Source organism: Protopterus annectens, chromosome 10.part0 (genome assembly GCF_019279795.1).
Source record: "Protopterus annectens isolate FY-2018-M chromosome 10.part0, PAN1.0, whole genome shotgun sequence".
NCBI lineage: Eukaryota > Metazoa > Chordata > Ceratodontiformes > Protopteridae > Protopterus > Protopterus annectens.
In genome coordinates this window covers 72,762,427-72,784,028 of record NC_056744.1, presented here as the reverse complement: position 1 = coordinate 72,784,028, position 21,602 = coordinate 72,762,427, and the positions used below count along the sequence as shown (strand labels likewise).

Below are 21,602 nucleotides of genomic sequence, written 5' to 3'. Positions count from 1 at the left end.
CCAAGACCCAGAAGCAATTACTACGGATGGCTGAGGATTTGCTTACAATGATTAGGGGTTCTCACCCTCCTCCTGAAAAAAGGCCTAGACAGGATTTACCTTATGATTCCTCTGATCAGGCTTCTGTGTCTTCTGTCTCTTCCTCTGAACAGGATTATTCTTTCCCTCCTTATGAGGATTCGGATGCAGAGGACTCTTTTCCCTCTGCTTCCCCCCCTGAAGATTTCTCTTTTGGGGAAACCTTACATGAGATGAGAGAACATTTTCATTGGGAAGGTCAGGATTATTCTGCTTCCAAGAGGAGACTTAGGGAATTTCTCCTTCTCCCTCAACACAGGCCTTTGGCTATTCCTCCTGTACTTGATATTGTGGGTGATGCTTAATCTGAATCCTGATTCCTTGCCGCCTGCTCCTTCTAAGTCTGATAGATTTTACAGAGTCCCTGATTCCCATCAGTTCTTATTCAAGAACCCTTCTGCAGATCCTGAAACTATTTCTCAGGGTTCTAAGGCTGCTAAGGCCGCTTCATCCAAAAATCCTATTCCATCTGAAAAGGATTCTCGTGCCTTGGACAGGTGGAGAAAAAAGGTTTATACTTCTGCTACTCTTTCTATTAGAGCTTTAAATTGCCAGTTTCACATGTTCAAGTACCAGCAATTTCTTTTGTCTGTTTTAAAGCAAAGGCTTTCTACTTTTCCTGCATGTGCAGAGGACAAGGAATTACAGGATGTATTGCATGCAACTGAACAAGTTAGCAAACATAGTTTACACTGTGGTTTTGATGCCTTGGAAGCTTCTTGCAGGGCCGCAGCCTCTGGTACTGTTATCAGGAGACATGCTTGGCTTCGTGAGCAGAATTTACCTGAGCAGGTAAAAGCTAAACTGTTAGATGCCCCGGTTCAGCCTGATGTTTTATTTGGATCCAACGCTGAGGAGGTTATTAAAAAGATGGAAGAAAAAGCAAAATCTATGCAGACTGTGAAAGATTTCTTACAGGTTCAGCCTCCTAGATTTTCTAGGAATTGGCCTTCTAAAAATTGGTCCTTTCCCACGTCTGACAGGCCTCAAAGGGGAAGATATAGACGGCCCAGAGGTCGAGCTCAGGCACAGGCCTCCTACAGATCCAGACAATGGACTACTTCATCATCTAGAAGGGTTGAGGACAGATCTCAGTCACAAAGGAAACAGACCCAATGACTCCCTCTGTTGGGCTACAGGTCCTCTTTGCCTGGAAGCCCCTCTCGGAGGAAAACTTTCTCTTTTTTACCAAAATTGGACTCAGATTACCCAGGACAAATGGGTTTTAGATGTGATTTTAAAAGGTTACAAATTCCACTTTCATACTCTGCCAAGGTCTATGGGTTGGCCAGATCTGACAAAGCATCAGTGGTCAGAGGCCTTAAATCCACCCTACAGTTATGACTGCAACAGTGAAACACGAAGAACATAGTACAGTTGTGTACACCTACCATAAATGTAGATGTTCGAGTGTCTTCACTGTTGCAGTCGGTGTTTCCCTCCCACCTATCCCCTCTTATCCTTGTTTGTTTCCTCTTCCACTTCTTTTGTGGTGTATTTGTGTTCCCTTTTTTGGACACCTTTTGGTTTATTGGGGACTTCTGACATCTGGGGCAAGAAAGGCTGGAGAAGATGGCGTCGGCTGACTGCTTTATACCTCTGCGTTCTGACGTCAGGGTACTTGCTGATACAGCCGACGCCGGACCCAGACTTTGGAATTCTGGCTGACCTCGGGCTGCCTGCCGGCAGGAATACCCTACAGTTATGACTGCAACAGTGAAGACACTCTAACATCTACATTTATGGTAGGTGTACACAACTGTACTTTCTCAAACTGCACCAGAGTGATTTCTTTATCTTCCCTCACCAAATCTGCTGGTAGAGGAATGTGACCTTTTTCAGCTTGAATACTTTAAGTGAAAATAGTCGGGTTGCAGTTCTACTCTGTGTATACAATTCAGGCTTCTCCCTCTGGGACTCCTATAAGCTGCAGATTATTCCTGTGGGTCATATCTTCCAACATAGTTTGTATTCTACTATGTCATGTTCACACCAGCCTCTTTAAATTGTTTTGTCACCCTGTTCGTCGTCTTCTGCAAGGACAAAGTGGTGCCAGCTTGTTTTGACTTACTGTTCATCACCTAGTCTCTCTAGAAAACATTTGAGTTTAGTTGTCAGTTATGATAAAACAATAACCAGTAAGTACTTCTGGACTGCACCATAAATTGTCATATCTGCTTCTTTTTCATAGTTTCATAGTATAATACTAGGCTATCTGCCCTGGGGCATTTGTAAGCCTAGCCATAGTGATGTGGCTTTTGCCACCCCATGAAATGGTACAAAAATGTACAGAATAAATCTAGAATACTGTGCCTCTGTCTAGTAGTGACACAATGAAGGTCCCCTTATATAATAGAATTAGTTTACTGTGCCCCTGTCAAGTAGTGACACAGATGTGACCCCTGGGGTAAACTTTCGATCTCCCATCCACTCATCAAGATTTCTCTTGAAGAGAGTCAGTGAGGGGCTCTGCCCAATACGAACTGGGATCCTTTTCCAGAGCATGGGAAGCCTCTGGGTTATGAATCTATTCCTCCAGCAAGTCCTATTCATACTTGTGCCGAGGTTTAAGTCTTTAGCTCTCGTGGTCCTGATGGATTTGGATTTTTTGAGGTGGAGCATGTCCATCAAATCCTGATTGGACATGGCCTTGTACGTCAGGCAGAGATCGCCCCTGAGCAGGCGGTATGCCACTGAATAGAGCTGAAGTTTCTTTAGTCTGGCTGAATAAGACATATGTTGGAGACCCTTGATCCTTTTGGTGAGGTACTTCTGTGGTCTCTCCAGCTGTTGCAAGTGCCGGGTGAGATACATACCAAATGGGGCATTGTACTCAATCATGGGTCTGATGAGGGAGGAATATAGGGGTACAATGACATCCTTGGATCTGGATGTGAATCCCTTCATGATGAGGTGTGCAAGGTAGAATGTTTTTCTAACCACTTTGGCAACGTGGGTGTCAAATGAGAGGTCGCAGTCTACTTGGGTCCCCAGGTCTCTGATTACTTTTTTCGCACTCAGTGGGTTGCTGTCTGTGATAATTTGTGGGTACTTTGTTTTTTCCAAAAGGGATGACTATACATTTTTTGGCATTTAGTTTAAGGCCGTGACTACGGCACCAGTTGTCCATTTCAGTGAGGCCTTTTTGTAGGATGTGTGTGTCTGCTGGTGTATCGACTATGGCTACTAGTTTACAGTCATCTGCGAACTTTGTCAGCCACAGCCCTCCCATGTTTGCTTTAACATCTGAGAAATAAATGCCGAACAAGAGGGGTCCCAGGACAGATCCCTGTGGGACACCACTTGTGACCGGCTTTGAGTCTGACATTGCTCCAGTGATTTTAACTTTATGGGATCTGTCCTTTAGCCAGTTTGCAACCCATCTAGTGACATAGGGGTTTATTTTTAAGCTGTTTAGCTTATCTATGATGCCTGAGTGGGGTATTGTGTCGAAGGCTTTAGCCAAGTCCAGGTATGCTGTATGGACTGCTTTGCCCTCATCAATGGCTTTAGTGACTGTTTCGAAAAAGTCAACCAGATTTAAAAGGCAGGATCTGCCCTTCACAAAGCCGAACTGGGTGGGGTCAAGTGTCTGTAGGTCCCCTATGTCTCTGTTTATGAGTTCCATAATGATTCTTTCCATGACTTTGCAGACCAGGCTAGTTAAGCTTATGGGGCGGTAGTTTCCAGGGTCTGTAGAGGCACCCCCCTTGTGGAGTGGGACCACTGTTGCTGTATGCCAGTGTACAGGTACATATCCCGAAGTAAGGCTAAGGTTAAATAGCATTTTTATGTGTGGGTTTAGCTCCTCTTGGAGTTCACGTAACACGCACCCCGGGATACAGTCAGGTCCCATTGATGCTGTGTTTTTTGCTTTGTTTAGGGCGGTTCTCACTTGGACATCTGAGATGGCAGAGAGATTACATTCAGCTGGGATAAGTATTTCTTCTTTTGGGGGTGAAGGAGGCGAGAAATTTGCACTGAACCTGTCAGCCAGAATGTTAGCAATATCTGTGGGTTCAGTGTATTTTTTGTTGTTGTGAACCAACTCTGAGCATATCTGAGGGTTTCCGCCCAGGTTTCTAACATAGCTGAAGAAGGCTTTGTGGTTATCTTTTAGTGTCCTTAGCGATTTTTCTCTCAAGTTTGCCTTGGATGTTTTTATGAGAGAACGTAGTTTTCTGCTAATGTTGATCAGAGACGTCTTCCCTTCATGGGATTTCGCTCTGACGTGCAGTAGCTTCCTTCTTTTGTTATATAATTTATGGCTGAGGTCCACCAGACAGGACGCTTACATTTGGTGGAGAGGGACTTGGATTTATTTGGGATTGGATGATCCATGCATTCTTGGATATGTCCATAGAAAGCATTTGTGAAGGATTCGGCATTGCCGGATGTGGTATCCACTGGCACAGTGGGCTTAAAGGATACCATCTCCTTCTTAAGAAGAGTGAAGTCTGCTTTTGAGAAGTTTTTCACTGTGGTCTTTTGTGCTGGGGGTGGAGGTGGGATATGTATATCCAGGGTGATTAGTTTGTGGTCAGATCTCACTAGTGAGGTGTATACTTCCGGTGTGGAGCATTTTGTCCCCATGTTTGTGATGGATCAGGTCTAGTATATTATCTCCCCTAGTGGGAGAGGTGACTAGTTGTTCCAGTGCATTTGAATTTATGAATTCCAGGAACCTTTGGGCTAGGGTATTAGGGCTAGAATAATGTACCCAATCTATGTTTGGGTAGTTGAAGTCTCCCAGTATGATGGTATTTTGTGATACATTCATATCCTCCAATGTCTTCAGGAAGGCTGAGTGGGGTTCTTGAGGTTGGGAGGGTGGTCTGTAACATGCCACCAGTTGTGTAGCAGTTTTGCCTATGGTTAGTTGCACCTGTATGGTCTCTGTTGCTTCATGTGTTGCCAATAACCTGGAGGTGTGGGTGTTCTTTATGAATATGGACACTCCCCCTCCCTTTGTGGTTCGGCCTGGGTTTTGGGGCCGAAAAACATGATACGAGGTATAGCCTGGTAGCGCTGGGGTGCTCTCAGGAGCCTTGAACCAGGTTTCAGTTACTGCACAGACGTCGATGTTCTCCATGCTGAGGAGTGCATCAAGTGCCTGCATTTTGAGATTTAGACTTCTGGCGTTGAGCAGCATTACCCTTAGTTTTTTTTCCATTTTTGTTTTCTAAGGAGGTGGGTTTGTCTTTTGAGCCTTGCCTAAAAAAGGCACTATGGGGGTGGCAAGAGCCTTTGCCAATATCCGGAAGCCCAGTGGTGACAGGTGTAAGCCATCCCTTGTGAAGCAGCGTGGCTTGTCCAACATATCATCCCAGGCAGACAGACATTGGATCCCCTTAGAATGACACCAGTACTCGAGCCAGTTGTTAAAGCTGATCATCTTGTCTTTGTATTGTGGTATCATTCTTGTTGAGGGCAAGATGCTGCTCAGGGTCAGGGTCATACCAACCTGGGCTGCATAATCGGAGAGCTCCTCTATGTCTCTTTTCATGTAGTCCAGGGAGGTACGTCTCAGGTCATTCACACCAGCATGGGCAATGACGGAGTCATATTTGTACTTGCTTTGGCGTGACCTGAGTGCGTGTGTTATGTGGCGGATCCTAGCCCCCGATAGCTCACAGTCACCTTCTCCTTGTTCAGCCTGATCAGTGGGACATCGGTGTGTCTGACTATGGAGTCACCTATTACTAGTGTATAAGGCAAGGTGTTTGGCCTTAATGGCTGCGATTGGTCGACACACTGATTTATTGAAGTATGTGTTGCATGTGTTTTGTTTTGAGGTGGTGGATTTTTGGATGTCTGCTTTGGGAGCCTCTGTTGTTTTGGTAAGTTTTTTATTAGAGCCTCCGAGTATGTCTTTGTGTTTTTATGTGTTTGGTTTGCAGTTGTGGTAGGTCTATGTGGGACTGGGATTGTTGTGTGTGTGGTTGCCATCTCCTCCTGTCTGGTCATGCCAGCCCTGGGTTGAGAGAGTTCAGCCTCCAGTTTGGCTATATAGTTGCATCTCTCACATGTATTTGTGTTTGTTGGGAGGAGGAAAGGGTTGTCTGTGTACATGAGACAATTGTAGCATTGTCTCAAGATGCCCAGATTGACCAGCTGAACTGGAGACGACGCCAGTAATCTACCACTCGACATGCTAGAACAGTATACGGGAGTGGTATACCTTTAAGGGAAGTGGGTATTCACAGTGGTGGTAAGTAGATGTAGTGCTTTACTTAGTACGAGAGTGCTTGCTTAGTAGAGAAGTATTGAGAACAAGTGCTAGGCTTATAAGACAGTGAGTAGTCTGGTTATACTAAGAGTAGAGCTTCCTTAAGGGAAAATTTAAAGAGCAGACTTGGCGGAGCCAGAAACAGTTTAACCGGCGCTGCACTATGCGCACGACCGCGCAAAGCTGTGCAAACGCGGATTTTAAACAGTGAACTACAAAAGAGCTAGGAATGGTCCCAAACAACCAATTACTACAGCTTCTTGTACTGAGGTCACTTCCCCCAAGGACAGGTAGGCTGCTCAAGGCTCCCCACTCCCACTGGTGAGCAAAGAAACTTCCTTCTATCCAAGTAAGGTAATGGACAACACAGGAACTACACCACAGCCCAGAATACAGCAATGCCTGTAAACTGGTCTAAGCTAGTCGAGGAAGGCGGGAAAACAAAGATTATTTTTTTGGTAGAAACACACAGAAAATGCAGAGACAGTGATAAATTAGTTACACAGGCTAGCACACTTTAGTGGGCAGCCTCCACAGTTAAATTAAACAAACAAACAAGCAAACTTTCGATCAAATTCGACTAAATGTAACTTTTAAGTGCAGATTTTAAAATAATGCAGCAATCAGTTTAAAAAACAGTTCAGGCTAGTTCAAAGTAAGCTACAGAAGCTATTTCCAGTGAAAAAAAAACAAAGATACTTAAATCCAGAAGGTAGTCGCTTTTTTGAGTTTCTTGCTGCTAGGACCACACATTGCTTACTCAGGTGGCTGTGCCTGTCTAGTGATACCCATGGTTCAGTTGTTACAGTATTTGTTGCTCATGTTTCACCTGTTTTTTACAACTACATTTTTAGCTACTGTGTTTTTAACGTTTGCAAAACAAATTTATTTTAAATGCATATTTATGCAGTTTTTGTTGGGAGCAGCTGTAAGAGATATCCTTGAAGCACCATGAAATCTCTTTCCCTATTTACATCCTGGTAATACAGCTGGGATTTCCCTATAGCGGATGCATAGAAATGCACATTTAAAGAATACTCTGCCATTTTAGACTGGGAGCATTATCTTATTTTATATTAAGAATAATTTTTGTAGTGAAATACTGAGCAATTAACCACTGTAGTTTCATGATGGCATTTCTGAATGTGGTCATCTGTATCTTGGTGACAAACACTGCTGTGAACATATTTTGGTTCTGAACCAAATTTAGTATGGTGTAGTAATTCTATACATCCCTGCTGTGTCTTTTTTTTCTTACGACTTTTTGTAAAAATTGAAGTAGTCATGCTTGGGGTGCACAAAGCCATTTTGTGCCATGCATTTGAATAAAGTGGTGCTTCCACCCAGGAACTCACTTTTTTATATTTTGGCAGTCCTAATGTGCATTATTAAAACACTTCTTCAGTTCAGTGCTTAAAATTTAAAATCTCAGTGTCCCTGTTTCAACCCATGACTTACCAGTTGTTAGCAAAGTAAATGTTTTTTTTTCAATAATAATAATAATTCTTTATTATTTTTATAATTGTTCATACACACATTTGAGCAGGTAGTTTCCAAACAGTATTACCAAAAAAAAAAAAAAAAACAATCCTAGAACATATATACATTATATACACGAATGCTTTCATTTTAACACAAGAAAAGACATCTGAAGAGTCTAGACAATAAGTATTATATCTTATAATAATTTGATCACTCTTAAAGTTTACTTTGTAGTACTAGTATTCAAGGGTTGTCCTGGGTTCCACACATTAAGCCAATATAATGTTGAAAATTTGTTCCCAGATGTTCCGATTATTAATATGTTTGGTATGATCAGCAATTAGAAACTTGTGTGCTAGTATGTGTTTTATCGCTAGAATCTTGAAGTTGTCCCATGAAGTTTGCGATGGGTTCAACCAATTAGTTGCTATATAGAGTTTCATTAACAAAAAGATATTCATAAGTATGGTCATTTGGGATCTAGTTCGATTATTTGGGGGAATATGTAATATAGTAAATTCCCAGGAAAGCGTGGAAGTTTGATAACCCATCTTCTGCAATTGTAGTTTCAAGGAATTCCATAGTTTATATATACACTTACAGCTCCAGAACATATGAAGGAGATCTGCCGTTTCATTTTTACTTCCCACTTATTATTAATTTAACGTTACGGGATATATACCCTTATTTGAAAGACTTGCCTCATGAAGTAAGACAGCAATGGAACCTTCCGAAATCATACTTAATAGACAGATCAAAGATTTATCTATAAGTTATTTTAAAGATTTAAAAATTAATGAAGAGGATTTAACGAAATGTACAAATTTATGGCAAGCCCTCCTACAAGAGAATAAATATATAACATTTGCATATAAACTAATAAAATAAATTAAATATCAAGATAAAGTCCTTTTATCAAATTATTGGCAAGAAAAAATACATTTGATTGCTTTTAATATTTTACTATTTTCAATCAATTTAGCTAGTAAATCAATTTCCCTCCAAAAGTTAACTTTTACTCAGCAAAGTAAATGTTTTGATGTTCATTATTGTCTAGAATTTGGCAATGTGATGAAGAGAGAGCTTTCATAGTTCCTCCTGATTATCTTAGGCTAGGTTTGTGCCCTTATTTGTCTTCAAAGTCCAGAGCACCTGTTAGGAGTATACCCTGGCACTTGATTTGAGGAGCTAGATCTCGTGTGTTATTTCCACCTTTCCTGCTGGTGCATGCTTATCTGTCCTTCATTCCAGAAACTTTGTGGAGTTTTTGGATTGGTGGGTTTCAGCTCTGAGTCAGAAAATGAATTTTCCATTTATGTCACAGTCCCTGACTTCAGACTCCTCTTTGGAGAGGTAGAGAGCCCACCCTGGGTCTGCATTAGTCCAGTGTGTATCAACTGTGAAAAGCCTTCTGGAGCCTAAGCCTTTTCTTATTAGTTTAGATGTTGAATAAGTGATATGGTACACCTGCAGTTCTTCTATTTTTTTTTTTTCATCGAAGCACAGGGAATCCGACATCAGTTTGCCAATTTATATTATCGCAAGTCATCTCTAAACATTCTGGTTAGGGTCAGAACCTCCACGTTTCAGCTCCTCAAACTTTATGTAGCTAACATTGAGGTTTCCTATGGTAGGTTATATAACAGCAAGGAGGGACATTAAAATACTTCATCTCCCTTTTCGTGTCAGTGGCTAGAGTTCAACATACCTTGTATGTCAGATTAGACTCATATAGTTTTACTGAACAGCTTTCTCCCTGAACACTGGAGTTATGCGACTTGTCCCTGTAGAAACATTATTAAAGTGTGGGTTTGAGCTACCAGCTAGATAATTTTGTTGGTAGTGGTTCATGTCATGTGGGAGTTGATCAGCAGTATGGTTTCATGCCGGGAAAGAGCACTGCAGATGCAATGTTTGCTCCGAGATTGTTGATGGAAAAATATAGGGAAGGTCAGAAGGAGTTGCATTGTGTCTTTGTGGACTTGAAGAAAGCATGTGATAGGGTGCCTAGAGAGGAGTTGTGGTATTGTATGAGGAAGTCAGGAGTGGCAGAGAAGTATGTAAGAGTGGTACACTATATGTACGAAGGTAGTGTGACAGTGGTGAAGTCTGCAGTGGGAGTGACAGATCCGTTTAAGGTGGAGGTGGGATTACATCAAGGATGAGCCCTTTCTTATTTGCAATGGTGATAGGTTGACAGACGAGATGAGACAGGAGGCCCCATGGACTGTGATGTTTGCAGATGACATTGTGATCTGTAGTGAGAGTAGGGACCAGGTTGAGGAGACCCTGGAGAGGTGGATATATGCTCTAGACAGGAGAGGAATGAAGGTCTGCAGGACTAAGATAGAATATGTATGTGTGAATGAGAGGGAGGATAGAGGAATGTTGAGGATGCAAGGAGTTGAGTTGGCGAAGGTGGATGAGTTTAAGTACTTGGGATCAACAGTTAAGAGTAATGGTGAGTGTGGAAGAGAGGTGAAGAGAGAACAGGTAGGGTGGAATGGGTGGAGAAGAGTGTCAGGAGTTATTTGTGACAGACTGGTACCAGTAAGAGAGAAAGGGAAGGTCTATAAGAGGGTAGTGAGACCAGCTATGTTGTATGGGTTGGAGACTGTGGCACTGACAAAAAGGCAGGAGTCAGAGCTGGACGTGGTAGAGTTAAAGATGTTAAGGTTTGCACTGGGTGTGACACGATGGACAGGATTAGGAATCTGTATATTAGAGGGTCGGCTCAGGTTGGATGGTTTGGAGACAGTCAGAGGCGAGATTGCGTTGGTTTTGACGTGCTGAGGAGGGATGATGGGTATATTGGGAAACAGATGCCAAGGATGGAGCTGCCAAGTAAGAGGAAGGCCTAAGATGAGGTTTATGGATGTGGTGAGAGAGGACATGCAGGTGGTTGGTGTGACAGAGCAATATGCAGAGGACAGGAAGAAATGGAAACGAGATGATCCGCTGTGACGACCCCTAATGGGAACAACCGAAAGAGAAGAAGTGGTTCATGTCTTGAAGGTATCTTGAATAGGTTGAACCTCAGGGTCTGTACCTCTATCTGTTTAAGTTTACATTTGTTAACTGGGGTGGGGGTGGGGTAGAGCACTAATAAGAATTAACTTATTTCTGGGCGTACCGCGAATACCACGAAGATAGCAAGTAGCAGTCCTTCACTGGCAAACAAGGTATATAGTTGCAATAAGGAATTATAGTATAACAGAAGGAGTTTTATAATAATAAAGTGGAAGTCTTCATATTGTAATGGAGAATATGACGTAGATGACAAATGTTGGAAGGTGCTATGTAATACCACAGATATGTATATGTTACTGAAAAGATCTTGCAGATGTCAGTCTTTTGTGTAGAAGGCATAAAGGCAAAGAAGGATGGAGACAGAAAAATAAATAATGGTGGTATGATTGGGGGTAGTTGGATGATAGGTAAGGTAAGAGGGGTAGATACTCTGGTAATGGAGGTAGAAATTGCAGTAGTGTGGGTCACAGAAGTGGAGAAAAGTCAATGAACAAATCAGAACTAAAGATCTTATTGTTATTTTAGGTTATTTTGCCAGACTGAAAGTAGTGGTATTTGGCCTTTTTTTGTAGAGTGATTTTTAAGACTTTTTAGATAAATTTGAGATGGGGATGGGATTGTCAAACTATGGGGTCCAGGACTGAAAAGCTGTAGTTAATGCATGTCCCATTGCTTCATAAGGATGGTTTTCAGGATGTCTTCTGGAAGTGGGGCATGCCATATGTTGAGTTATTTATGTGATGGATAGTGAGTGATATCCAAGCTGCCTTCCCTTCATCAAGACATGGGTGAATGGGTAGCAGACTTATTTTAAAGGGAACAGGGGAAGAATGTTCCTTTATAGATTCCTCCTCACCCCCTTCCTTGTTGGAGATTTATTTAGAGAATTCTAAGACTTGCTCCCATAACCTTTATAGTGGCTAAACAGAGGCTAGTCAGTTAACTGCATGCTGAGTCTGTTCATCTTTAAAATTAAACACTAATGAAAGCAGTGAGCTGCTGGATGAGGTTGATGGGTGAGGGGGGAGCTTATTTGTAAGAAGCTGGAGAGCCCACTCTGATAGCTGATGTAGGCACTGAAATTAGTTGCTTCAAGTTATCTATATCATGAGCAGGGGCTTTCATTTGTTGGTAATCCCAAGTGGCTGCCATGTATGATGAGACTCGAGTGTCTTTGGAGATGAAATATCTACAAGAAAGAGTCTTTAAAAGTGGTTTGTGGGATAAAATCTTTGTGGAAAAAGGTAACCACTTCAATGCTTTGTTGTAGTTTTATTCGCTGGAGAATTGCTGGCATTTTCCTTGTCACAGATTTCAGTTCAGAAAGTAAGTTTAGCTTTAGGTAGAACACAGTGATGAAGAGATTATACATTTTCTCTGCAGTTAGTACATATATTAAATTCTATATTGTCATATTTAGAGATGTTTTATAGTGTAGTCTCGGATGTCCTTCAAGGATGCATCTGCAGTCATAACATATGGGTTGTCCTGCCTCAGGCAGCCCCTCGGTCGGCCGGATTCCAAAGTCTGGGTCTGGCCTCGGCTGATGTCGCACTTTCCCCGACGTCAGAGCTTCTGGGGTATAAAAGCATCAGCCGATGCCATTTTCCCCAGTCTTTCTTGCCGCGTGGTGCCCGAAGCAGAAGCTGTTCGCAAGTGCCGGTCGGTCAGATCCAGAGATTTCAGCTCAAGACTTGAAAAGCTAAGTACCCCGTTGGGGACTCTTTCTTGCCTCAGCCGATGTCAGACAAAGTCAATAATTGTTTTAACTTGTGGGAAACAAATACCTCATAAGGATTTCCATTCTTACTGTCTCCCTTGCTTAGGCCCAGACCACAACGTATCAGCTTGTTTAGCCTGTGCCTCCTTCAACCAACGGACTCTTAGATGTCGGTCGGAGTTTGCAGAGGAATTTTTTGGAAGCGCTTTTGCTTATAAAATGCCGTCGGAGACTCCGACTTCACATATGGTCAAACGCAAGGAAAAGGACCGACACTTGCAGCCCACGGTTTCGGCTGAAACCACGGCTAGGTCTACCGCGAGTGTCTCGGTTTCGGCTGAAACCAAGTCCACGGTTATTATTACTACCGAAACCATACCTCCGACCACCGAGGCCAGAGAGGCCCCAGCTGAGTCGGCTTCAGAACTCCCTACCGAAGCTAGTGCTCAAGAATTGTCCGACACCATACCTTTGGACATTTCTACCCCTGCACGTGGGGCAGCTAGGCCTCCAGCTTCTATGTCTATTAAGGCCTTCTCCAGGGCTAAAGCTGCCAAACTTTCAAAAGCTTTGCCTGCCAAATCTACTTCCCAGAGGCCTTCCTCTAGTTCTCAGATTCTCAGTCTTGCTGAGGACCTTATATCCTTAATTAGGGGTTCCCAACCTCACCCAGACAGGGCGTCCCAACCTCCTCCAGACAAAAGGCCCAAGACTGATCCCTCTGAACCTCTCTCCTCAGATTACTCCACGGATGGATCTGATTTGTCAGACCATCAGGAAGGGGCCTACTCGCCTTATGAGGATTCAGATGCAGAAGATTCTATTCCTTCGGCCTCCCCACCTGAAGAATTTTCCTTTGGGGAGACTTTACACTCCATGAGGGAGCACTTTCAATGGCAGGGTCAGGATTTCTCTGATTCTAGAAAAAGATTAAGGACCTTTTTGCATTTGCCCCAACATAGGCCCTTAGCCATACCACCTGTTCTAACTGTAATTGATGATGTGTACAATGATGTCAGTACTGCACCTGATTCTCTTCCCCCGGCCCCTGCCAAACCTGACCGATATTACAGGGTCCCGGATTCTCATTTCCACCTGTATAAAGCCCATGCTGCAGACCCAGAAACTATTTCTCAGGGCCCTAAAGGGGTTGCAGCTGCTACTGCCAAAAATCCCCTACCCTCTGAAAGAGAGTCTAGAGCATTAGAGAGATGGGGAAAAAAGGTTTATACATCTGCTACTCTTTCTGCCAGGGCATTAAACTGTCAATTCCATATGATACAGTACCAAGATTTTTGTTAGATCAGCTGAATAAGAAGCTTTCTTCTCCTGAACCTTTAACCGTAAATCCCTTCAGGATTTGGTACACAACTCTCAGCAGGTCAGTAATCATTTCTTAAAATGTGGCTATGATGCACTGGAGGCTTCATTTAGATCAGCTATGACTGGGGCAGTAATTCGTAGGCACGCCTGGCTGAAGGAGCAATCTTTGCCAGACCATGTCAAGGCTAAACTCCTCGATGCTCCAATGGAGAAACAAAATTTATTTGGCTCCCCTGCACAGGAGATTCTAAAGAAGGTGGAAGAAAAAGCAAAATCTGTGCAAACAGTAAAGGAATTCCTGCAGGTCCAACCACCGAGGTTCAGCAGAAACTGGCCTACAAAGAATTGGTCCTTTCCAGACACCTCCAGAGTACAGAGTGGCAGGAACAGACGCCCTAGAGGCAGAGGTCAATCAAAGGGTGCCTACAGGGGCCGACAGTGGCAGCCTGCCAACCAGAGGAGTAGTGCCGCAGCTACAACTACAACCACTAACACGGGACAGACCCAATGACTTGACTCTGATTCTGCCTACCAGGGATCAACTGGAAGCTCCCTTGGGCGGAAAGCTGGCTTTATTCTCGAAAAACTGGCATTGCATTACAAAGGATACATGGACATTGCAAACAATAGACAAAGGATACAGGTTTCACTTCCACACTTTGCCAAAAAGGGGCGGAATGCCAAACCTTCCACCAAACCAGAAGGCAGAGGCTTTAAGACAAATCAGCAATTTACTTCAGATGAAAGCTATAGAAAGGGTACCATCTATAGAACAAGGCCAAGGATTGTACTCCAGATTATTCCTGGTACCAAGAAAAGAAAACCAGTGGAGGCCTATTCTCGACCTGTCCGCACTGAACACATATCTCATTGTGCCAAAATTCAAAATGCTGACCCTACAGCAACTTCTTCCCATGTTGGGCAAGGAGTCTTGGCTGGTGACTCTAGATATCAAGGAGGCATACCTGCACGTCCCTATCCGACCAGATTGCAGAAGACACCTCAGATTTCTTGCAGGATCAGAGCATTATCAATTCTCAGCATTGCCCTTTGGCTTATCTACTGCGCCCAGAGTATTCACGAAATGCCTGGCATCAGTAATTGCGCATTGCAGACTTCAGGGAATTCAAATTTATCCATACCTGGACGACTGCCTAATACAAGCGGACAACAAGAAAAAATTGTTAAAGGACTTGGCCTATGTCATACACCTGCTACAGGCCTTGGGATACACAGTCATCATCCAAAAGTCAAGACTAGTGCCATCCCAAAGGATAACCTTTTTGGGTGCGGATCTGGACACAATCACTCAGATGGCTTTCCTCACAGAAGAAAAACAAAAACAACTTCCAGATTATTTCATGATTTTGACAAAACAAACTCATCTTACTGCAAGGAAAGTCCTGCAGGCCCTGGGTTACATGGCATCCTGCATAATCTTGATTCCACATGCCAGGCTGCATATGAGAAAATTGCAATGGTACCTAAGGAATGTATGGTCTCAACACAGTCAGTTTAAAAACCATGGTACCAATCATTCCATGCCTTCAAAAGGAATTCCTGTGGTGGGCTCAGGCCTGCCAGTCCAACAGAGGGTTGCCTTTCAACAAACCAAAAACAAGGCAGACCATCACCACGGACGCCTCGGACCGAGGATGGGGAGCACACATGGAGGACAAATGTATCCAAGGCCTATGGCCTCAAGGGCAGCTAAGCATGCACATAAACCAAAAGGAAATGCTGACAGTGAGGCATGTAATCGAGGCTTTCAAACCATTCCTCCAGCAAGGACATCTGTTAATAAGGACAGACAACACCACGGTCATGTGGTACATAAACAAACAAGGAGGCACACATTCCTACCCTCTATGCCGGATGGCAATGAATCTGTGGAACCTATGCCTGAATCTCAATATCCAGCTGCAGGCCAAATTCGTACCAGGAAAAGAGAATTCACTAGCAGACAGCTTAAGCAGAACTACCACGGATGCTCACGAATGGAGACTGCATCCAGACCTCTTCAAACTCATAACAAACAAGTGGGGAATGCCAGAGATAGACCTGTTCGCCTCCCCACTCAACCACCAACTAAAGAAATTCTGCTCAAGGACATTCCACCCACAAGCCTGGAGGTCTCTCTCTTTCAGCTGGAATGCCCTAACAGTATATGCCTTTCCACTTCTCCCATTGATGTACAAGGTTCTACTGAAGATCAGGGAGGAACAGCCAAAGGTGATACTAATAGCTCCGGACTGGCCAAGACAACGCTGGTATCTGCTACTGAGAAGCATCTCAGGCGAACTCATGGCCTCTTCCCCTATGGCCTCTTCTTCTAACGCAGAACAATTTCAAGACCCTGCATCCAAACTTGAAAACATTGCACCTAACTGCCTGGAAAATTCCTTAAAACCAAACCAAACTGTTTTATCTCAGAGGGTGAAGGACATTATCCTGGAGGCTCGCAGACCTTCCACAAGGAAGGCATACTCAGCTAAATGGAAGAGATTTCTCATTTGGAGCACATCAAAGGGCACAGATGTCACAGTGGCAAACCTAGCACACATCCTAGAATACTTAGCAGAATTGTTCCACAATGGCCTGTCTTATTCTTCCATTAAGATTCATGCTTCAGCAATTTCAGCAGAATACAATATGGATCCACCTATCTTCTCTCACCCTCTTCTCAGACAATTTTTGAGAGGGATCAAAAATGTTAAACCTCCAAGGAGACCCCCTCTACCTGCATGGGATCTCAATTTTGTGCTGGAAAAATTGACACTACCTCCTTTTGAACCAGCAGCATCAGCAGACCTACAGTTTTTATCTTGGAAAACTGCTTTTCTTCTGGCAATCACTTCAGCAAGAAGAGTATCCGAGTTACAGGCATTAATGGCAGTGCAGCCTTTCCTTATTTTCCACCAGGATAGTGTGTCACTGAGAACCAATCCTACTTTCATGCCAAAGGTGGTATCCAGGGTATCCTTGAACCAAGCTGTTCATTAGCCTACGTTCTTCCCTAACCCACAGAACAAAGTAGAAAAACGTTTGCACACCTTGGATATACACAGACAACTATGCTACTATCTGGACAGAACTAAAACCAACAGAAAAACTGACCAACTTTTTATAGCATATGCAACTGGGGTGCAAGGAAGAGCAATTTCCAAACAGACAATTTCAAAATGGATAGGAAATTGCATTCGCTTTTGCTACTCCTTTCATGGAAAGATAGCTCCTGAAAATATCAGGCCTCATTCCACAAGGCCACAGCCACCACTACAGCTTTCCTACGAGGGGTGGCTACCAAGGACATTTTAGAAGCTGCTACTTGGAGCTTCGTGCATACATTTGCCAGGCATTACAATCTACCTTTATACTCCAGATCCCGAGCAGGGTTTGCAACTGCAGTTCTGCAGGGGATTTTAACTACACCATCCTTCTCTTAGTACCTCCTCCCCCAGTTTGGCTATGGTATTCTACCCATATGTTATGACTGCAGATGCATCCTTGAAGGACATAGTACAGTTTTGTACCTACCATAAATGTAGATGTCCGATAGGTATGCATCTGCAGTCAGGATTACCCACCCTCCTTCCCCTCTGTGGTATTCCTAGGGTGCTTACCCCTCTTTCCACTAGCTGGGAGAATCTATTATGGTGTATTTGTTTGTTTGTACAGCATTTATCCAAATTTAGCCTTCCTAGAGGGCACCTGGCATCTGGGGCAAGAAACACTGAGGAAAATAGCGTCGGCTGATGCTTTTATACCCCAGAAGCTCTGACGTCGGGGAAAGTACGACATCAGCCGAGGCCAGACCCAGACTTTGGAATCTGGCCGACTGAGGGGCTGCCTGAGGCAGGACAACCCATATGTTATGACTGCAGATGCATACCTATCGGACATCTACATTTATGGTAGGTACAAAACTGTACTTTCTGCTCTTCCTGAGCGCAATTTGTGTTAAATCTTTTAACATGACAATTTCAATAGTTTAGCTGTACTTGACCATTGAAAGTCTTTGCTGTTTGTGTGTGGATATATGTTAGGATGTGCATATGTGTAACTAACACACACACACACACACACACACACACACACACACACACACACACACACACACACACGCACTGCACACATTCTTGAAGGATGCTTGGAAAAGAAAAAGATGAATGTGTCAGTATGAATTTTTAAATTTTGCCAGCCATGTGTATATTTTGAACTAGTAATTTGGTTTGATGTTGCTTTGTTAGGAGCAGCTGGCTGGCACTCAAAACCAATATTTGCTGGTATTAGAAGAGTAGTTCATTGCAAGGGGCTTATTTACTTCTGTGTTTGGTAGCTGTTTATGTTGTAATAAAATCCCACTGCACCTTACAATGCAACGAGTTATGATTTTCCTTTCTGCTCATAATTGGCAGTGCATTTTGTTTTGGTTTAAGTGAATTTTTTTATCTTAATAATGTGCCTTACTCTCAGAGCCAACCTGCATTTAAGTTTTTTTTTTCTTGCCTAGTGGGTTTTGCCTTTTAGCTTTGCACCCCATTGCTGTTACACAGCTGTTAGCAGTATTTTTTAACAGTTGTCATTTTTTGCAGACCTTGGAAACTATCAAGAGGAAGCAGGTGGAGAAGTATCACAGTACTCCAGTGGGAGAGCAGGGAAGTATCGAGTGCAATCCATACATGATATTCCACCAGGCTTTGGAAAATTGCAAACCTGTCATTGGATTAACTAGCATTCAGAGAGGAGGGAAGTCTTACCAGGTAAGCAGTCACTGGTATTGATAACATTTTATTTGAAGTAGTTAACTTCATTTGATCAGCAACCTGTGGGTTTCAGATCAGACATGGATCCGAGCCGGCAGCATACCAAGCAAAAAGATCCGAGTTCCAAGCTCTTCCTCTTGCCCTTACTACACTGCAACCTCCTTCCAATCCCCAGATCTCGTTTGCCGCGGCTTTGCCAAGCACAGGATTCGTCGCACTCCAGGCAAGTGTAGAAATCTTTTTTACTACCAACTTTCTTTTTTAGTCTAGTTTTTGGATGTCTGTGTATATTAGTTTTTTTCTTCGGGTGTCCATTCTCCCTAGCCTTTATCTGTCTCTTCACCTTTGGTAGTTGTCCACCCCTTAGTAGGCCCCTTTTTCCCTCTTTCAGGTGTGCGTGTGTGTCTGTGTGTCTATCGAGTATGGCCGAAAGTCATAAAGTGACTTTTTACAAATGCTCTGATTGTGGCCATAAGCTGTCGCCAGCGGATGGTCACACTCAGTGTGTGATCTGCTTGGGGGTTCTGTACCTTTCTTCGGGCTGCCAGATCTGTGTGGCTTTCAACCCCCAAGCCTTACGGGATAGGAGGAACAAGCTGATTCTGGCGGGTCTTCTACCTGCGGAATCAGCTTCTTCTCCTTCCCCCTCTGTAGCGACAGCTGCAGCTGCCCAGCCAGCCGGCCCTCTTCCCCTGTCTGGGACTCACCCTCCCACCTTGTCTCAGGGAGAACAAGAGGCCAAGGAGGACAAAAAAGAGAGAAGGGAGAGACAGAGAGAAAAAGAGAGGGTGAGAAAGAAGCCGCAAGCGGCAGGCTGAACTGGACCCCTCAGCCCCTCCCGCTAAAGTTGTCTGTTCTCCCTTGAGAGTTTCCAAGCCTTCCTCCCCACGGCTTTGTTCGCCGCGTTTCTCTCCTTAGCTGGAGGAGACGACCCGACCAGCCTCGAGGTCATCGTGGCGTTGGCCATCCCAGCCGGCTTCAGCGGCTTCCTCCAGGTCTAGCAGCAGCATCTCTGAGGCAGATATGGACCGGATGATGCGTCGATTCTTGCAAACTTAGCTGCAGATGGGAGTGTTGCTGCCCCCCCCGGGGGGGAGTTCAGCTCCGCTGTTCACCCCGATAGCTCCTTTTCTGATCCAGCACCGGATTTCAGAGTCTTCGGATCCGAGGAGCCCCGGAGTCAGGGGGTCGGCACCGATGGTTATTGCTACCTCGACGCCAGCCATGGCCACGAGCTTATCGGATCCGCTTTCGGATCAGAGCTCTCAGAGCTGAGAGTTGGGCATCCGATCTGGGGGGGTGAGTGTATCTTTGGCTTCTTTGCGGTTGGAGCACACCGTCCTCTCGGGTCTGGCACCGATCCCCTCGTCGGATCCGAGGGTCCAGGCCATCTGTCTTAGAGAGGCCGATTCCCCTTTGGCATTTGACGTGGTGGAGAGGGTACTCTCTGGAGGATCGAGACCCCTCACTTTTTCCTCAGGGTCCGCCCACGCTCAGCTCAGTTTGTCCTCCATCATCCAGTCCCCCCAGAGACAGCCTGTGTCGTTGACGCCCCAGCCAGTTCCCCTGGAGGAACATGAATCCGTTGGTGAGTCCCCTTTGGACAGCCCCCCCGAGGAGGTCCCTCACAAATGCCTGTGCAAAAGGAGGCACTTAGACTCCCCCGAGTCCTTCACCGAGGATACCGATTTGGAGGAAGGGGAAGGTTCCCCCAGATCACCCCCCGACAACATCTCCTTTGGAGACATTATGGAAGTACTCTGCCAAAGGGGGGGGCTGGGCTGCCCAAAAACCTTCCACGGACGAGTCTGTATTCCTGGAGGCCTTCGACACAGGCCCATCTATCTCTTGGGTGTCCCCTCCCCATCCGACCCCCTGGTCGACCTGATTACTACCAGGGCGTGGAAGGCGCCGGACACTGTAGAGCCGATACCCAGAAGGCCCGATAAGGTTCTTAGTCCCCCTGCAGACAGAGCTTCGTGGAGCAAGGGTTCCCTGGTTGATGCCATGGTGGTGGCGGTGGTCACCAAAAAGGAACTCGCCCAGGAAAGTTCTTTGGTCCATCCCCCTGACAAGGAGCCTCGGGCAGTGGACCATATTGGAAAGCGGACTTTTGCTTCAGCTACCTTCTCTATAAGGGCACTGAATTACTTGGCCCATGTAATCAGACTGCAGCGGGACCTGGTCAAAGAGTACGCTGAGTCCCCCCCCACCCCCCCCACCCCCCCCAGAGTCCATGTCGGCCGAGGATAAACGGACTTTCTTGGCTCGTATGGCCACTCTCAAGTCAGTGTCTAATACTTCTGTGCGGCTACTTTCCCATGCCACGGAGGGAGCCGCTAGAGCTAGCGGGTCCGGTATCGCCTTAAGGCGTCATGCCTGGCTTTGACTTTGTGATTTCTCAGAGTCCTTCAAGGCGTCCTTCACGAATGCACCCTTTGATGGGTCAACCCTGTTCGGGAAGACCGTCCACGAGACGCTGGTCCAGAGTGAGAAAGATGGGAAAACGCTGTCAGCCGTCAGAATCCACTTCTCTACCCCTCAAAGGTCCTTCTCCAGGAACCAGCGAGGGCAGAAGAAGATGTGGTTCTGGAAATCTCAGCAGGCCCGGAACGCTCAGGACTCCTTCTCCCCCAGAGGCAGAGTGGGACAAGGTGGACGCCGGCACAGAGGCAGAGGGGGTCTGAAGAACTTTGGTTTACGGGAACCCTTTTCTGACCAACCCGCGCAGCAGCCCTGAGGGGTTGCCTGATTGCTCCTCTCTGGAGGCAGTCGGGCGTTTTTCGAGGCACCTGGCTCAATGGGAGTCCATCACGACAGATTGCTTGGTGCTTCAGATAATATCCAGAGGCTATTCGGTCCCCTTCATAAACAAGCCCCCTTACTCAAGATGCCTCCCAGATGTCTCACCCACTCAAAGGGAGGCCGCGGCTTTGGAAATAAAAAAAAGCTGTTAGAAAAAAAGCGCCATACA

The 21,602-nt window shown here is 44.9% G+C and overlaps 1 protein-coding gene across 1 annotated transcript in view; it reads left to right on the top strand.

Moving 5' to 3' along the window:
* The window catches only part of MRPS7 (mitochondrial ribosomal protein S7), a 254,894-nt gene that overhangs the window by 175,602 nt on the left and 57,690 nt on the right, over window positions 1–21,602 (top strand). The window contains exon 4 of the mRNA XM_044085032.1: window positions 18,458–18,625. Coding sequence (XP_043940967.1) covers window positions 18,458–18,625 — 168 coding nt within the window. The remainder of the gene's footprint in view (window positions 1–18,457; window positions 18,626–21,602) is intronic.